Here is a 19,583-nt window from a genome sequence, read left to right as displayed (position 1 = left end):
CATTTCCTCGACACTTGCTCTGTTAAATATGAACAAAGCTTAACTTAGAGCTGTACAAAAATCATCGGGACCAACCGTCGCCAATCAAAATCGATCGCTGGAGTTCAGAGCCAGTAGAGAACCGATCAGCCGGTCAGTCTCGGTTTGAACCAGGTTTAAATTGCTGAACCAACCGATATAACATATATATATATATATATATATCTTATGTAAAACGATGTTGTTTCACAAGTCATTGAAACGACGTCATTTTACACTTATGTTTTAGGGAAACAAAAAAATTAATACCAAACAACGTCGTTTTGGGTTAGGGTTGAATCATAACCCGAGCACCCCCCTCCCCTCTTCCTCATTTCTCTACTCCCTCACACTTCATACCTATCTCTATCTCTCTCTTAAAAACCTATCTGTGTGGTTTGATAGGTGCAGTTTTCAGCCCTATCTCAACTCATAAAAAAAAATCGATTGTACAACTAGAAACCCGCTTGAGTACTAAATGACATATACTCGATCAAACTTGACTAAACTCGATTAAAACTCATCAAAGCAAGCTCAATTATGACTGACTCGGCTCAATTAAAGCTTGATTATATACCATTGAACATATATATAATTCAGTCCTTTATATATATATATATATCATCTCGTTTGTATATGTATTAAATTTACTAATATAAGTAGAGCAACCTTTAGAGTTAAATATATAACTCCTCTTTTTTTTTTTTGGTCAAACATTAGAGCTACATTACATATAAACCCATAACAAATAACCAGTGCAGAACTAATATATTACATAGGTGGATCTTTTCTAGTCGGGAAATTCAACAAGCTGGGCGGAATGAGAATTAGGAGAATGTTGCCAAGGGCTTGCGTAGAAGCTGCCCATTGCATAATATTGTGCGCATATCGATTGTTTTCCCGATGGATTTTTTCCATAGACCAATTGTCAAATCTCTCCAGATTTTGCTTGATGTCATTGATAATAGCCTGCATAGTCCAGTCCGAGTTCGGGTTAGAGGAGGTGAGTGCTTCTACCACCTGTTGTGAGTCTCCTTTGATTGTAATCTTCCTCCATTTTCTTTGCTTTGCTTCTTTTATACCCATCAAAGCTACTGATGTCTCTCCTACATTTGAATTAGTACGAGGCATAACATATAACTCAGTTACTCATGCCTAGTCATTTATGTCTATATATAGATTATAATCTAAAGTTATACGTTATTTACTTAAATATTCAATTGATTAAATTATAGTAGCTATTTTATAATGTATATAATAGTTAATAGACATAATTTAGTAGTTTCATATACTAGTATGTACAAACCATATAAGAAATATTGGTATATATTGTTGTATAATGCCTATACTACTATACACATATTATGTCACTATTACAAAACTAATACACACACACATATATATATATATATATATAATTATTCTCATCAGCTACTATTTACTATCTCATATCTCACACTTTATGAAAAAAAATTGTCAAGTGTGGGGTGTGTGAATGAATAGTGGCTGATATATAACATTTTTCTATATATATATATTTATAAATTTATATCGACTAATTACACATTTTAGTTGGATAGATTATATAGAATGCTTATAATTAAGAATGGTGTAGGGAAAATATTTTATTGGTTCATTAAACTTTTATAATCTATAATTCAACATGGGTATATATTCGTTATAAAGACCTCATTGAATTAATAATTTTTTGTAATTTTATATTTCTAATTATTTAATTTCATTGAAAAATAAATAATAAATTTCAAATAACATGAGAAAAACTTGAAAATTTAAACGAATTTCATTATTTAATAATTTATAATTTTATCCAACTCATCTCATAGGAGTAATGGAGTATAGTGCGCACTGCGCACCCTCGTATAAACCCCAACCACTAATTCACATTCCCTCGAAATTCTCAAACCACCGACTGCCGAATGTTACAAATCAAGGCAATCTTCTCATTGTTCTCAAACGCGGATTCGTGATTCCCACTCGTTATTACGGCGCGTGAGAATATAGCTAATAATCCTTTCTACTAACGTAAGCTGATGAGTAACGTCCCCTTAACCTACACCCCTTGATTTTATCTTCCATCGCCCCTTAACCTATATTCCCCCTCTCACGTCGCATTCCCTCTCTTCTCACCTCGTTCCTTCAAAGCGCAATCCATAGCAAGGGTTTCTCTCTCTCTCTCTCTGCAACTCTCGTTAATCATCCATGGCCGACCGCACCGACTCCGATTCCCGCCACCACCTCTCCGTCACGCCACCCCAGCAGATCTCCAAAGGTATTTCATCTCCTTTCGAATCGAACGAGCAAACGCTTTGCCTTAGGATATTCTAGGTTTTCGTGTTCAGTTTCTTGTACTGAGTACCTCGGCCTTGGTTGGTGGGAAAATCTTATCCATTTGAGCTTGGGTTTTGTGTGAATTTTTTTTCTCGGGGTTCTTGTTTATATCTGGTAATGCATTTCTCGGTATCGTTTTTCATTTGCGTAACGCCCCGTCTGGTTCCTGGCACAAGGGCCGAAATAATTGTTATGGTTTGACAGTTCATGATAAATGCTTTAGCTAAAACATTCGTAAGTCTAATGGTTAAAAGCTATTTATTTGGCGCTTTGTTTGAAAAACCTCGTACTTTTGGTTATTTCTACTTGCTCACTGCACGGTCCCTTTCTTTTTGTAACTCGCGGGAGATTGGCGACTCAGCGTCTGCACTGGAAAGATCAGCTTTTAGCCTTTTATTGCCTCTCTCTTCTTCGAGACATGAGGGTATTCTGTCAATCGTCTTGGTTGATTATCAGTAAACGCATCATAACAATACTTAGCCAAGGGAGAAAATAATGTTCAATTTCACTGGTTTTTTTCATTGTTACATTTGAACGATTTCGTGGATTGAAATCGTTTGGCCTTTGAACACTAAAGCTGGCATTATGCCATCATTTCTTCTTCAAACTTGGTTAGATGTATATGATGAGATTATTGCGTGGGAGCTTGTGCTGCAAGATATTAAAGGGACATAACCTGGTCCCCATAGGTCACCTTAAACACTTAAGGTTTGGACACTTGGAGTATTTCGAAATTCTGTGAATAGTGGTGAAATGATTTGAGTTTAGATGTTTTAGTGAGTTTTGGGAAAGGAGAGAGAAAAAATTGAATATAAGTATTATGAAGTTAAATAATTGTTTGAATATATTTTTTTAATATAATTTTTATTTTGAAGCTTGTAAAAGTTGTATTGACTTTTATGTTTTGTTTTGAAGTCTGTAAAAGTCATACTGATTTTTGTGTTTGGATAATGATTAGTTAATGATTAGATGAAAAAATTGAAGATTTGAAATTAAAAAGTATTTTGTGTTTGAGCGACGTTTGAGAATGAAATTATGAGAAGTTTTGAGAATTTTAAAAATTTCACGTCTCATCTCTGTGTCCAAACGTCCCATAAGAATAAGTTCCTTAATTTCATGCATATGTATAAATGGCCTTTGAGTCGTTTTTTGGTTTTTGTAGAGTATTAGATCTCTCACATCTCTTGCCTCCCAAAATTATTTTTTTAGCTCTCACCTCCCTCTCTACTTTGGTTGTTTTGCCCACTTTATGGTAGATATAGTGAAGAGTTAGTTTGGAAAACAAGTTGGAGAAAAGTCAGAATTCTAGAACTGGAAGACTTATTCTTGAGTACCTACACATATGGATTGTGGACCCATTATGACGACTATCAATATGGGCGGCTCACTGTTATGGCCTATTTGTTGTTTTATTCAGAAAAAGGTTCTTTGATCATTTTGCTGTATAATGTCCCATAACTCTGCAGAGGTTCATTTCCTTGTTGAATTTTCGAGCAAACATATCTCATTCGGAAGGCAAGCATTTGAGTTTTCACTACAGCTAGACCTTTCCACTCTGAGGGTTGGTTGAATAGAAGGGACTAGAAGGCTGTGTACTTATATAGCTTCACAATCAGAAAGTGATGTATCTCTTAACAATGAAGTTCTATTGAGTTACATAGATTTGAATTTTTTTTTTATAGATAAACAAAAACTTTATTAATAATAAAGAATGGGCATAACCCAAGTACACGAGAAGTATACAGGAGACAACACCTAGTTAAGTAGTAGTTGATATGAGGAATCAGGAAAGCTTAGTCCATTGAAATCTGCTACCATCTGTAGGAACAAAGTGCTGAAAAAGAGGCATTTAAGTTCATCCAATGTCCTTTCTCGATCTTCAAAATGCCAATCATTTCTTCTTTTCTTTCTATAGCCACCACTCCTTTGAAATTCTTCAGGGGAATGAATAAAATCTCCATTTGTGAACGTGACAACACTTGTCATACTATATGTTTTTTGGAAGAGAAATGCTATGCTCACCGTTGGGGGCTCCCGCTGGTAATTTTTTATTTTTTTTTTGTAGTTTTTTTTTTTTACTTCATGATTAAGTAAGTGTTTTTTAATAATGTTGTGAATTTTTTTATTTTTTAAAAAATATTTAAAGATGTTAAAAAAATTATGTAAAAAAATACAAAATAATAAAAAAACACAAAATGCAGTAGCGGGAGCCCCAGCGGGAGCTCCCAGTGGTGGGCGTAGACCCACCCTTTTTGGAAATCAAGCAAAACTTTTGTAGAAGTTCCAATAGATGTGAAGGATGTGGTTATTATTTTGAATTTTAGTAGTGCAACTACAATTTTAACCTAGGTTTTTTTTGTAAGATTTCTGCATCAAAAAAATCTCATTTTCAAACATTCTCAAAATCTCATTAACTAAGTGCACCCTTAACTTTTTATGAAGATTTTTTTTTTGATAATTTTTTATGAAGATTTAATTCAGATAACGAGCTTTTCTGTTAGCCTTTTTTTTGGGGTGGATCAGATGCAGCAGCAAGTGTAAAATTTTTATCCATTTTGTGCAAGAATATATATTTATTGAGAGGTGAAAGGATTTGCTTCCTTATCCCTTGGTGGAATGTCATTAAAACTTGTGTTTATTGAAATCTTTGCTACAGAAATTGCTGACTCAGTAAATGGTTAGCTAATTATTTTCTTGTGTTTCTGTGAGTATTGTAATTATTTTCTTGTGTTTCTGTGAGTATTGTAATTATTTAGTTCCAGTTCTTTCTGTGTGCCACACATATATTGTAACTTGCTTACTAGCTGCTACTAATTTCTGCGAAGATTACTGATTTACTGGGAAGTTTTAAAGCAACTAAGAAGACCTGACTTGATTGGAACTGGGCTTCCTTCTATACTGATGTCATGAATGATGGTTCATTAATTAGTTTATTGTCAATGAAGCATGTAATGTGTAAAACAGGGATGTAAATAGAAATAATTATGTATGTTTATATGATAGAGTGAGACAGATAAAATATAGTTTATGTGGGCCCACATGATCATTTTGGCCTGAGTCCAACATGTATCCATTTTAGGGTTCTCTAATCTCCAGTAATTTTTTGAGTCAGATGCTGCTCATCATCAGATGATATTTAGCATGCTATATTGCTTAGGGTCTTATACGAACTGCTACTGCTAGCCTTGTGACTAATAGTATGGCACCAACCTAATTCAAGATTTTAAAAGAGTTGGTGGGCCCAAACACTTGTTTTTGGTCCAGACTCTGAGACTCTGGGAAATATGGCTTGTTGAGTACCTGATTGAACCGCTGCAATCTTCCCTTGTATTTATTGTTTGAATGAAATTTCTCGAGTGCCTGGATGTTGTGAAGGAACTATTTTGCAGTGATGTACATTGATGATTGTAGCTTAAAGGAGGACCATCAAAATGGCATACAAATTGTTGATTGATTGAAGTAATTTACATTCACTCAATCAGAAGCACTACAAGTTAGGCAGTATGGTTGCATGGGATAACCATAGTATACTTAACCTTGAGGAGTTGTAACATTGCAAACTTGAGGCTGAATGCTGGAATCATGTGGCAAGATTTTCTAGTTGACTACATGGAGGATAAATTTTTTTTATGATTTAAAATTTATTCATTCATGAAGGCGACCGCCCCTCCCTCTGCCCATAACAAAGCCCTTTTCCTACCCAGGAAGAAAACTTGTATTCAGAATCGCTTTATCCATTTAAATCAAATAAGGCGACTTATCTCATACCACGCTTCTGATTCATGCTTTACATTGTTTCAGCACAATAAAGATAATGCCTACCCTTGTTTCATATGAGAATGAGAGTGACCTTTCTATCGTTTCTGTTACAATTTGAGTTGTCGAGTCAGATTTCCCATCTCTCAAAAACTTCTGTTTAGCCAAATGAAGTTGATGGATTACTGGAGTGTGATATATTTTGTGGTATCAGTTATACAACATTATGTTTGAGACAAGCATGACGTTTCCAAATCCTGTCTGGGTTGACTTTCAAATTTTTTTCTTTTCATTAAATTTAGTGTTATTATTGATGCTTCTGTTGGATTTATGCAGATGTTCTAGGGTCTGAAAATACTATTCCACTTTCACCACAGTGGCTTCTGCCAAAGTCAGGGGAGAGTAAGCCTGGAATAGGGGTTCTGGTGTGTTTTCATTACTTAAAACTTAATATTTGTCTACCACACCTGAGTCTGTTGTGTTTTCAGTTACAGGGATGTCGCTGTTTTTATAATTTATTGTTGCTTTAGCTGCTTTATTTTTCTTTCAGGAAAATCATTTCAGCCAGCATCCAGCTTATGGCAATCGCTCAGATATTGTGAAGTCATCTGGAAATGGAGATGAGATCCATGAAATCCATAAGAAAAAGGATGTTTTCAGGACTTCCCTGCTTGATATGGAAGCTGGTCGTCGTGACCGCTGGCGTGATGAAGAAAGGGACACTAATTCCTCCATGCGCAAAGATCGTTGGAGGGATGGAGACAAAGACCTTGGTGACAATCGCAGGACAGACCGTTGGGTAGAAAATTCATCCTCTAGACACATTGGAGAAGTGCGTCGTGTTTCGTCTGAGCGGTGGTCTGACTCAAGTAACAGGGACACTAATTATGAACAACGGCGCGAGAGCAAATGGAACACGCGCTGGGGGCCAGATGATAAGGAAACTGAAGGCGTGCGCGAGAAGTGGACCGACTCTGGCAGAGATGGTGATGTGCATCTTGATAAGGGGTTGTCTCATGTTGCCAATCAAGGAAAGGATGAGAGGGAGGGGGATCATTATCGGCCATGGAGACCTAGCTCCCTGCAAAGCCGAGGACGGGGAGAGCCTCATCACCAAACTGTAATGTCAGGCAAACAAGTTTCGACATTTTCTTATGGCCGTGGGCGTGGGGAAACTACACCTCCAACCTTTTCTCTAGGACGTGGACGGGTAAGCTATGGTGGCGGCTCTTTGAGCATGCATTCTCTAGGAAGTGGGGGAGATAGGGTTGAGAGTGGCCATGGGGAGCCTTACCATTTAAGATATAGTAGGACAAAGTTGCTTGAGGTATACCGATTGACTGATACGAGTTCTTGTGAAAAATTGGTTGATGGGTTTTTGCAAGTTCATTCTCTTACACAAGATCAATCATTAGAGCCCTTGGCACTATGGGCTCCAACTTCCGAAGAAACGGTAATTTTCTTTAATGAATACTTGAGTGCTATGGGCATTTTCAGCATTTTTTTATGAGCGCGTATTTTCAGCATTTGATTTCATTTATGTCTACTTGAGTAGGCTGTTATGAAGGGAATTGACAAAGGGGATATAGTAAGTAGTGGTGCACCACAGATATCTAAAGACGGAAGGACCTCAACAGATGTTACACAGTCGAGGCGAACCAAGCCTGGTAGTTCTTATTACCATTATGTCTTAACATTTAACATATTAACTGACACACTTATGTGTATGGATTAACCTCATTTGAAATTCTATTGTCTGAGCAGGCTCTAAGGAAAATTTTCCGAATGCTTTGGATGATTATAAGGAGGAAAGTGCTGACAATTCAAGAGGTGGTTCTGAGAATATTTCAGAAGGCCCTTCCTATGAGAGGCACACACTCTATCACGTGTCCAACTCGAAAACGGAAATTTTGAGGGATCATAAGTCATTCTCAGATAACAAGTTTAGAGCCGAAGGTATTCATCCTAACAAGATAACAAGTTTTTGTTTGTGATTATGCCAAAATAGAAGAAAAAGAAAAGCCACTCTTCCACCTGGTCTGATTTCATGATTCAAGATAGCCTTAATGCAGGATCTGCATGACTAGAATTTTTATTTAATCATATAATCTTAGTTGCCAACTGTGTCTCTAACTTGAGTTGTTCATTCTCCTGGAAAATAATTGTAGGATAAAAATAATGTTTATTTATTTATTTTTTTATTATAGATTCAGGTGATTTGGTTTTGTTTTGTTTTGTTTTGAACGTTAAAGTGTTACTTTGCATTTTCTATCTGCAGCTTCCAGAGAGTACGATTCTTTTAGCAAGACTGAAGACGTGCCCATTAATAGGGAATCAAGTCTCCCAGGAAATCCGTCCATTGCTGCCACTGCATGGCAATTTCCTTCCCAGGGAGAACGTTCACATAACGTGTTGCATGATGGAAGGTCAAGGTCCTCGGAACTGGGCTGGTCAGATCCACCGAAGGAACTAAATAATGAGCGGGAACGTAAATTGGCTAACCTATCAGAAAACAAAGACAAGAGTAAGTGGCAAACCATTGAGGATCCCATTCTTCAGAGGCAACCATCTGGAGTTATGGAGATGGAACAGGAAACCAGGAAATCTCCACAGCCTTCTCCAGAGGACTTAACGATGTTCTATAAAGATCCACAAGGAAGAATTCAAGGCCCTTTTATTGGGAGTGACATTATTTCATGGTTTGAGGGTGGATATTTTGGCTTAGATTTGCCAGTCTGCCCAAGTCCAAATGACATGCCTTGGTTGCCACTTGGTGATGTTATGCCCCATTTACGAGCTAAAGCTGGGCCTCCACCTGGATTTAATTTACCAAAACAGAATGAATTTGCAGATGCATCTGGCCGGCCTAATTTCGGTGGCTTTGGGAAGCTTCAAACTGGCTTAACCGAGCTTGATGTTCTAAGGAGCGAACCCAGGCAGAGACATGGTTCAATGACAGAAGCCGAGAATAGATTTTTGGAGTCACTGATGTCTGGTAATAATATGAGCAGTTCAACACTGGAGAAGCTTGCTTCTTCTGAAGGTCAATTCTGTTTCTTTGTTTTCTTTTTAAATATATTTTGGGTTGAAATTATGCGGCCTATTGCACATTATCCAAATGATATTTTCTTTTTTTATTGTATTAATTATAACCAGACAGTAGCTTAATTTGGCTTTGATGATTGCTTATAAAACAAAGAACTTGCTTTGATGATTATGATTAATTGGTAGGTATGCAAGGATATATTGGAAGTAATTCTAGTGTGATGCCCCCGTCAGGAGTAGATAGTGGAAACAACCTTTACCTACTGGCGAAGAGAATGGCCCTTGAACAGCAGAGGTCCTTATCCAATCCTTATCCATATTGGCCTGGAAGAGATGCTGCATCGTTGGTTTCAAAGTCTGATATTGTACCAGATTCCACAGCTCCACAGTCAAAGCTTCTATCTTCAATAAATGACAATCCTTGTCAACCTCTTCATTCTCAAAATGCTGACTTCTTGTCCCTCCAAGGAATATCTGACAGGTCAACCTCTGGTGTAAATAATGGTCTTCCTGGTTGGTCAAACTTTCAAATCCAAAGTGGAACAGATCCACTTCAGAACAAGATTGATTTCCATCATGATCCTAATTTCCCTTCCCAAGCCCCATTTGGGATCCAACAACAGTGGCTGCAATCACAAAACCAACCGCCTTTGACAAATCCTGTTGCTCAAGCTATAGATAATCCATCTAGCATTTTTACACCTGAAAAGTTAATGTCATCTGGCTTAGCACAAGATCCACAATTATTAGATATGCTACAACAACAGTATTTGTTGCAGTTACATTCGCAGGCAGTTCAAACACAGCAGATGTCAATGTTTGATAAACTCTTGTTGCTTAAGCAGCAACAGAAACAGGAGGAGCAGCAACAGTTATTAAGGCAACAACAGCTGCTTTCTCAAAGGCTGTCAGAGCATCAACCTCACCAGCGATTTGGTGATCCATCTTTTGGACAGATACAGGCAGCTGCAATACCGTCAGGGAATGCATCTATAGATCCTCCTCGGCTTCAGCCCTCACATGAGCTGTTTCAGATTGGTTCACAGGTTCCAATTCCCATTATGCAAGATCAGCATAATACAAACTTTGTGAAATTGCCCCCACAAGTTAACCAGGATGTCAATTATAGTGTATGTTCTGAAGCCTCTTTGTTGCATCTGCCTCAACAATTATTTGGGAACATCGCCCATAAGGAAACTTGGGGTGCTACCGTTCCAGAAGAAACTGGCGATACCCATCAGAAAGAATCATCCCTGACACCATCTTTTGCTGAAAACTCCCATTTCGAGATGATGAACAGAGCTGTGGAGCTGCCTCAGCGTTTGCAGAAACCTGTCTCTGATTCTGAATTACATTCTCCTAGAGATGTGGAGCAGACATCAGACAACAGTTTGAGGGCTGATAGAACTGTTGTGGTTGCGACTGCTGAAAGTACTTTGGAATCTATGTCCATTCCTGTTGATTTGTTATCATTAGGAACATGTAACAGTAAAGTGCCTGTGCCTGAGCATTCCAGTGATGTAAAGGCTCAACCTTGTGTTTTGCTCGAAGAACAGCAAGTTGAAAGCAAAAGGGGCACCATTGAGCCCTCCATGGTGACAGAAGTTAAGAACGTTGAAGTACATGAACAAAGAAAAGCTTCTGAGAAGAAGCCCAAGAAGCAAAAATCTTCTAAATCACACACCTCTTCTGACCAGGCAAAAGAAGTACCTAAGGATTCATCTTTGCTGCAATTAAAGAAATCTGTAATTGAAAAGCAGAGCATTGAGACAGATGTCAGTTCTGGAGATGCACGATATGGAACCTCTTTGCAGAAGACAAGAGATAACAGAGGCCATAAATCTGGAATTACTACTACGGAACATGTGGAGTCCCAACAGGTTCAAAGCTTTGTATCTGCAATAGCTTCATCAGATGACATTGAAACTGTTGAAGTCAAGAGTGACTTGGGAGTACTTGGGTCAGTCTCAATGCAGAATAGCCAAACACATACTGGACAACGAGCTTGGAAACCTGCTCCTGGTTTGAAGCCCAAGTCATTGTTGGAAATTCAACAGGAAGAACAAAGGAAGTCACAGACAGGAATGGTGGTATCTGAGATCACCAGCTCTGTCAACTCCATGAGTTTGTCAACTCCTTGGGCGGGAGTTGTGGCCAATCCTGACTCAAAAATATCTAGGGAAACTCACAGAGATGCAGGAAATACTGAGTTAAGTCTAGGGAAACCTGTAGCTTCTGTGATTCCAAAGAGCGAGAAGAGCCATTTACATGACCTATTGGCAGAAGAAGTTTTGGAGAAGTCTAATGAACGAGATGGTGATGTCCCTGACAGTATATCTATTAGGGCAAACCCACAAGTTATGACCACCCATTCAGAATCTATAGATGATGATAACTTTATTGAGGCTAAAGACACAAAAAAGAGTCGAAAAAAATCAGCAAAAGCCAAGGGTGCTGGAGCTAAGGTCTTGATATCCGTTACTTCTGCCGAGGCTTCTATTGGTTTGAGTCCCATTGAGAAAGGGAAAAGCTCTCGTCCTATACAGCAAGAGAAGGAAGTGTTGCCTGCAATTCCATCTGGGCCTTCTCTTGGAGACTTTGTTCTTTGGAAGGGAGAGTCAGGTAACTCTTCCCCTTCTCCAGCATGGTCTACTGAATCAGGGAAGCTTCCGAAACCTACATCTTTACGGGACATATTAAAGGAGCAGGAGAAAAAGGTATCTGCCCACAATCCAAACCAGATTTCAACTCCTCCGAAACCCCAGCCAACTCAGGCTACCCGAACCAGTGGGCCTTCGTGGTCACTTTCTGCATCTTCTCCTGCCAAGGCTTCATCTCCAATCCAGGTCAATTCTCACCCGTCAAAATATAAAGGAGATGATGACCTATTCTGGGGCCCAATTGATCAATCAAAGCAAGAAACTAAGCAGTATGTCTTTTGTCTCTCTATCTTCAGTTTAGTTTTTGGTTGTCTATTGTTTGCTGCTTTGTGTTGGAAAATTCTGCCTCTTTATTAATGGACGGCATCATGAAATATGCTTGGTATTCTTCATCAATAACTTTTATTTTTCTATTGTAATAATCTTTGAGACTTCATTGTGAGTTCTAGCATCTATTTAACAGTTGCGCTTGTAAATTTTTATAGAGATGCGTAGTGAGTGCCTTGGAATTGGTGGTATGCTTCCTCTAGGTCTAAGGTTTGAACCTTTGGGTGCCAACAATTCCCAAGGGCCATCAGGCTGGGGGAACTTCCCCTTGAATTACCCAAGGGCTTGTGCACCCCCGGGATTAAACGAGTCTTTGTTCCAAACACCAGGTTCCAATCAGTTTTCTGATAGAGATGCATGGTTTCACACCCCAAAAATGATATTTCGTATCCCCAATCTTGTTCAATTATTGCTTCCATTAATTGCTTTATTATCGTAGAGACTTTTAGTGGGTAAGTGGTGGTATTGTGACGATATTCCCTGGAGTATACAATATTAGTCTCTCTCACATAAATAGTCTATGATAGTATAGGTAGTGGATGAGCTCCCACATTGTTTGGGAGAGATAAGTTCTTGCTATTTTCAATGATTATAAGGGAATCCAATTGAACCGTTGACTAGTCTTTTCTTGGTATGAGCTCAGATGAGGCTTGGGCCATCTGTGGGCCATTACAAATGGTATCAAAGCCAATCCCATCCAAAAGTGTGAGCCTTGAGCTGTACTATGATGGAATGGTCTGACGAGTATGCTAGGAATTTAAGGGGGGGAGTCTACATGGTGGATGGGATCCTGCATTGCTTGGGAGGGAGGGGTTCTTACTCTTTATAATAATTCCAATGGGCTCCAATTGTAGTATTGACTAATTTTATTTTAATTATTTATTTATTTTTTAAGTATGGGCGTAGATGTGGCTTGGACCTTTCTTGGGGCATTACACAACCTTTTTCTGAACCATTTTCTATTGCTGTGGAAACTCTGTTTCAATATTCTGTCAGAAGGCCATGCTCAAGTGGTAAGAGCCATGATTTTGAGGGTATGCTCTCCCCAGATCAAAGGTTTGAGAACCCTTGGGTGCAAACAATTCTAGGGGTCACGTCCCATTGGTGAAAAGCCGATGATTTACCTAATTGTGTGATGTGGGCGCATCATATGGATTTGGCCTTTGGGAGATATTTCCGAGAATGAAGTTCCTCATAAAATAGAGTATTCACTTACAATTTGTTGTTGATTTATATTTCCAAGGATCAGGCTTGGGAAGAGATACGACACTTAGCAAGACCGGTGGGATGTAGTCTTGATATAGTAGGATAAGAGCCCAAAATACTTCTTCGTATCTATTTAGTGCTTTTAGCACATCAACATGTAACTAAGTGACCTCAATGCATCGACTTGTATCTGTCTGTCTGTTGCTCAGATTCTATGAATGAATGCCTTTCTTTTAGGATGGAACTTACTGTCCTCCCTTGTTCTTTTACTTTTTAGTTCTTTTACTTTTTAGTCTCGAACATTTTTCTTTTCTGGAACAGCTTGGCCGGAGTTGGTGAATTAAACACTGTTTTTGCGATTATAGGTATCTATCCATTCTAGTGCTGAGAGGTGAAATGGTCAAAGAGAAATTTCTGTTGTCATTGTCATTTAGAAGATAATCAACGTGAAGCCATCCAATGTTGGACTAGATCTTTGTATGCAATTTTTTTTTTTTTATTGGCACTGGGTGTCCAGAAGCAGCGTCCCTACTAATTTTGGGGGTGCACAGGCCCTCAACAAGGAGTTTCCTGCAAGTGCACCTTAGGTAATTCAAGGGAAAAATCCCCCAGTCCAATGGCCCATAGAGATTGTTTGCATCCAAGGGGATTTGAACTTTAGACCTAGGGGAGCATACCCCCAAGCCCAAAGCCTTTACCACTTGAGCCAACCCCTAGGGGTTTCGCATGCAATTATTACAAATATATATAGAGATTGGTGGCAGTTTGGTTAAAATCATTAATCTTTCCAGCATTTTGAAGGACCCCACTGCTTTTAACGTGCATCTATGCTGCACTTTGGCTCAAGTTTGCATTTCACAACTCTTACAATTATTTCCATTTATTGAATAACAACTTGTCTTTCACGTGATCAATATACTTGTCATTTGTCTTTCGCATTATCAATGTACTTGTCTGTACATATATGTTGGTAATATACGAGTCTGGTGAGATCTAGTTGTAATTGGCAAAAGAGATTGCCTCGGTTATGCTCGGATCATTGGCCCATAATGTTAGATTCTGGTGGGATTCAAAGAAGACGTCGATATTTTAAGTTCGAAAACATGTGGTTGGAAGCGGAAGGTTTTGTTGATAGGGTCAAACAGTGGTGGTCATCTTATCATTTTCAGGGCACTCCAAGTTTTTCTTTCGCGGGTAAATTGAAAGCTTTAAAACAAGACTTAAAATTGTGGAATAGTCAGTCTTTTGGGAACATTGGGGGGGATCAAAAGAAAACCAAGACAAGGGAGATAGCTGAAATGGAAAGGTTACAAGAGTCCAGGGTCTTAACTCAGGAAGAATTAACTAAAAAACTAGTGCTGACTGCAGATCTCGAGAGGATCATTCTTTTAGAAGAGATATCGTGGCGACAAAAGTCGAGAGCGTTATGGTTGAAGGAAGGTGATAGATGCACTAAGTTTTTTCACAAGGTAGCCAATTCTCATAGAAGATCTAATAATATTGAGATGTTGAAGATAGATGGGGCTCATTGTAAGGATGAGCAGAGAATTAATGATCATGTAGTTGGGTTCTTTGAACAACTTCTTACTGAGCAGGAGGGTTGGTGTCCGAAGCCTGATGGGTTAGCTTTCGACTCCATTGGGTCTATGGATGGCATTCGTTTGGAGAGGCCGTTTGAGGAGGCTGAGGTTTTCAAAGTGGTGAGGAAGATGACCAAATATAAGGCTCCGGGTCCTGACGGTTTTTCCATGGGTTTTTTTCAAACATGCTGGGAGGTATTAAAGGATGATCTCATGAAGGTGTTCCAGGAGTTCCATTCGGCTGGACAATTCGAGAAAAGCCTAAATGCCACCTTTCTAGTGTTGATTCCGAAGAGGGTTGGGGCTGAAGAGATCAGGGAGTTCCGACCCATTAGCCTAATAAATGGGGTTTATAAGATCATCTCTAAGGTACTTGTGAACCGCCTTAGTGAGGTAGTGGGAAAGATTATCTCAAAACCTCAAAATGCTTTTGTAAAGGATAGAAAGATCTTAGATGCGGTCCTTATCGCAAATGAATGTCTGGACAGCAGACTGAAAGCTAGTTGTGCTGGCGTTATTTGCAAACTAGATATGGAGAAAGCGTATGACCATGTTAATTAGGATTTTTTGCTTGATCTCCTAAGGAGGTGTGGTTTTGGAGAAAGATGGAGATCGTGGATCCGTTGGTATATATCTACGGCAAAATTTTCAGTTCTGATAAATGGAAGTCCAACGGGTTTTTTCAACAGTACATGAGGCCTTAGACAAGGAGATCCACTGTCACCACTTCTGTTTGTTATTGTAATGGAGGCTTTGAGCAGAATGACCTCAGCCCTGGCTGCAAATGGGTGTGTGAGTGGTTATTCGATAGGATCCCCGGGAGGGGGACTTATTAATATTTCGCATTTATTGTTTGCAGGTGATACACTTATCTTCTGTGAGGTAGATAACAATCATATTCGTGTTTTAAAGGCCCTCCTTCTTTGTTTTGAAGCAGTTTCAGGGTTGAAAGTGAACTTGGATAAATCAGAGATGGTACCTATCGGAGGTGTACAGCGACTAAGACAATTGGCTAATACTTTGGGGTGTAAGATTGCTTCACTCCCTATGACATACCTTGGGCTTCCATTGGGGGTCGCCTCGCGAGCCGCTTCTATATGGGATACAGTGATTGATAAAGTAGAGTGTCAATTAGCAGGATGGAAGAGATTGTACTTGTCTAAAGGTGGTAGGATTACCTTTGATAAAGAGTACGTTATCTAACTTACCGACCTATTTTTTGTCCTTATTCCCTATCCCAACAAGTGTGGCGGTTCGCATTGAGAAACTTCAACGAGATTTCTTGTGGGGAGGATTGGGTGAAGAGTTTAAATTCTACCTAGTCAGATGGGAAAAAAGTATGCAGACCTATCTCTTCTGGTGGTTTGGGCATTAGAAATTTGAGAATCTTTAATCGGGCGCTACTTGGGAAATGGTTGTGGAGATACCATAAAGAACCTGAGGCTTTATGGAAACTGGTGATTGAGAGTAAATATGGAGAATTATGGGGGGATGGTGTTCCAATGAAGTGAGTGGGGCATATGGTGTGGGTTTGTGGAAACATATAAGAAAAGGATGGGGGGTCTTTGTCAGGCACACAAGATTTTGTCTTGGAGATGGGACTAGGATCAAATTTTGGTATGATATTTGGAGTGGTAATGGTGCTTTAAAGGATCTATTTCCTGTTCTTTTTAGGGTAGCAAGTGACAATGATGTCTCTGTGGCGGAAGTTATGGTGTTAGTGGGGGAACAAATACAATGGAACATTAATTTTAGCCGGGCTCCACATGATTGGGAAGTTGACAGTTTTGCAGCTCTTTTCAGCCACTTGTATTCACTCAAATGCAGTAATCATCAAGCTGATAGGTTGTGGTGGAAACATACGGGAAAAGGCTTATTCTCGGTTCGCTCGTATTATAAATCGCTGTCTCAAGAACCTCCAACTCAGTTCCCTTGGAAAAGGATTTGGAGACACAAGGTGCCTCTCAAAGCAGCGTTTTTTGTGTGGACAGCTTCTTTGGGTACGATCCTCACAACGGATAATTTGAGAAGATGAGGGGTGATCATCGCAGATTGGTACTGCATGTGCAGGAACGAGGGTGAATCTGTCGATCACCTTCTACTACATTGTGATATAGCTCGAGAGATTTGGAATGAAGTATTCAGAAGACTAGGATTGGGGTGGGTTATGCTCGAGTCTGTAGTGGAGATGTTGGCTAGTCGGACAGATCTAAGAGGTAACCAACAGATCAAGGCTGTATGGAAGATGTTGCCTATTTGCGTTATGTGGTGTTTATGGTAGGAACGCAATGAACGAACATTTGAGGACAAAGAAAGATCAATGGAGGAACTTAAAGCTTTCTTTTTTAGAACTCTTTGTACTTGGGCCAGTGATGTTAACTATAATGGCCAAGATTTTCATGCTTTCCTTGTTTCTAATGCTCCTACTTAATTAGGACATTCTTTGTACTGAACGTGGCTTTTGCCTATTCTTTTATATATAATATACTTAACACTTATAAAAAAAAAGATCTAGTTGTAATCCTTGAAAATTGGAAGTTTGTAATTGTGATGGTTGAAGAGTTCTAACCTACAGACGAGTACATACAATGATAATGTGAAAGATTGTAGTAATTATAAATAATTATCACTGTACTAGTTTGATGAGATCTGATTGTGATGAAAAGTGAGAGTCTGTTGTTTTTCTGTAAGCAGGGTGGATTTCCAATTCCCTCACCTTGCAAGCCAGGGCACTAGGATAATGAAAACCACTCCCGTCAAAGGAACTTCATCTGGATCATTTGGCCGACAAAAATCAGTTGGTGGCAAATCTGCTGAGCGATCTCTTTCATCTTCACCTGCCTCTGCCCTGAAAGGGAAAAGAGATTTCATGACCAATCATTCAGGTAAGCCTCTGCAGGATTTGTTATATTTCTAGTGTATACATTTTTTTTTTCCCCCTCTTATGCCTTCTTTCACCTTGCAGAGGCCACAGACTTCAGAGATTGGTGCCAGAGTGAGTGTCTCAGGCTTCTTGGGACCAAAGGTAAAGTTGATTTCACCTGGATTTGCCAGACATTTTATTTGAAAATATTTTAAATTCATAAAGTATGAGTATCGAAGGCTACGGGCAAATTGTCTTTCACATTTTCTGCTAGCCAGGAAGCAAAATAAATAATAATAATAATGAAAGAATCCCTGGGCATGGTTTGTCTGATCAAAACTTCCAGTGCCCTATTTGTTGCTGGAAATAGGATTAGCCTAGGCTTGTTCATCTTGCATATATCAATTATTTAGAAGACGTGCTGATTCAGTGATCTTAAAATTTGCTAGTATTTGAGGTCTGAAGTAAATTGAACTTCTGGTTTTTAGCTAATGCAATACGATTGTTCTTTCAACCTTGCTAGATATGAGTTTCCTTGAATTTTGCTCGAAGCAGTCCAGATCAGAGGCTGAGATGTTTTTGATAGAGAACCTTGGATCATATGATCCCGATCACGAGTTCATTGACAAATTCCTCAACTACAAGGAGTTGTTACCAGCTGATGTCCTTGAAATTGCATTTCAAAGTCGGAACGACAAGGTCACTGGATTTGGTGCTGTAGATGTGAATTCTGGCAATGCAGTTGCCGGGGACATTGATCGAGATACTGCAGTGGGACCTGATGGGTCCTCAAAAGGGGCAGGAAAGAAGGGGAAGAAAGGAAAGAAGGTTAGCCCTTCGGTTTTGGGATTTAATGTTGTCAGTAACCGGATCATGATGGGTGAGATTCAGACCCTTGAAGATTAGGAGAGGTTGTAGAACTAGAGCCAGTTTGTAAATACATTTTGGCTTAGTGTTTGTAAATGGTTCGCTTTAGGACTTTTGTTTCAATTTCCCCTCTATAGAGCCTAGCTTAGCTCTGCAGCAGCAGCAGCAGCAGCAGTTGTTCTCTAATATTATCTGGCTCAAGCGTTTTTGTCCCAGCCTGAGTGAGGTGTAATCTCATTATGTCAAGGTAACCTTGATTTTATGTTCATTTGCTTTTTCCCTACAGTTCTTGGTCCTCCCTTGTTTTTGTGGTTCACTAAGAAATCGCTTTCTTTTTTATTTTTGAGGTGAAATTTGGAGAAGTAATGTAGATGTAAAGTATAAACGACATGAATATATATTAGCATCTCTGGCTACTTCTTTGCTTGCACGTCTTTGCTTTCAACCATTTTACTCCACGTTAATCTCTTTCCTTTCTCCAGTTCTCCAAAAGATGAATCGAGGCCTGTGACACTTTCTCACATATGATCGATCATTTAGGTTTTTCAACTTCTGGCTGACCATCCATCTTTTTTGGAAGTCGTCAACCATGGCAGGTATCCTATGTTCTAGCTGTGCATTAAACTGAAAAGCAATTTTCTTTGGATCACGTACTTTTGCAAACAGGAGTCTGAAGCAGTCAAGGAGGTTGCCATATTTTGTAGAGATGAGAAAGGTTTCTTGAAACCAAAGTCTTGTCCAATGACTACTGCTTGGGAATCCTAAATTCTTTTTCCAAACATAAGGAGGTTTTACAGTAGGACCATCTCAAATTATAAATAATGCTCAACCTCGTGTGACAATTTCATATGTGACAATTCCGTCAAGATCTCTTCTTTAGTTGGGGGAAGAATCCGGACCAATTGGATTTTT

At 39.1% G+C, this 19,583-nt stretch overlaps 1 protein-coding gene across 5 annotated transcripts; it reads left to right on the top strand.

Moving 5' to 3' along the window:
• Nucleotides 1-2,114: 2,114 nt before the first annotated feature.
• Nucleotides 2,115-19,531, top strand: LOC121243580 (protein ESSENTIAL FOR POTEXVIRUS ACCUMULATION 1-like). Of its 5 annotated transcripts, none has more exons than XR_005936187.1 (12): nucleotides 2,115-2,308; nucleotides 6,460-6,548; nucleotides 6,674-7,576; nucleotides 7,679-7,790; nucleotides 7,888-8,079; nucleotides 8,402-9,166; nucleotides 9,355-12,097; nucleotides 17,636-17,826; nucleotides 17,907-17,966; nucleotides 18,328-18,918; nucleotides 19,212-19,267; nucleotides 19,338-19,531. XR_005936187.1 is itself a non-coding variant. In XM_041141709.1 (10 exons), exons 1-10 carry the CDS (start codon nucleotides 2,239-2,241, stop codon nucleotides 18,708-18,710), a joined length of 5,508 nt encoding a protein of 1,835 aa, XP_040997643.1. In that variant the 5' UTR covers nucleotides 2,115-2,238; the 3' UTR covers nucleotides 18,711-19,101. The 5 variants fall into 5 exon arrangements, 1 of the variants encoding a protein (XP_040997643.1); XR_005936186.1 differs by having other exon boundaries at nucleotides 19,154-19,267; XR_005936185.1 differs by having other exon boundaries at nucleotides 19,212-19,531.
• The last annotated feature ends 52 nt before the right edge of the window (nucleotides 19,532-19,583 follow it).

This window comes from Juglans microcarpa x Juglans regia, chromosome 8D, assembly GCF_004785595.1.
Source record: "Juglans microcarpa x Juglans regia isolate MS1-56 chromosome 8D, Jm3101_v1.0, whole genome shotgun sequence".
NCBI lineage: Eukaryota > Viridiplantae > Streptophyta > Magnoliopsida > Fagales > Juglandaceae > Juglans > Juglans microcarpa x Juglans regia.
This window is presented reverse-complemented; position numbering and strand designations above follow the sequence as displayed.

What these genes read in the sequence shown, in the direction of transcription:
- LOC121243580 (XM_041141709.1), top strand. Translation starts at nt 2,239, where the DNA reads ATGGCCGACCGCACCGACTCCGATTCCCGCCACCACCTCTCCGTCACG. An exon ending in ACCCCAGCAGATCTCCAAAG is followed by an intron (nt 2,309 to 6,459) that starts GTATTTCATCTC and finishes GGATTTATGCAG; the next exon opens with ATGTTCTAGGGTCTGAAAAT. An exon ending in AGCCTGGAATAGGGGTTCTG is followed by an intron (nt 6,549 to 6,673) that starts GTGTGTTTTCAT and finishes TTTTTCTTTCAG; the next exon opens with GAAAATCATTTCAGCCAGCA.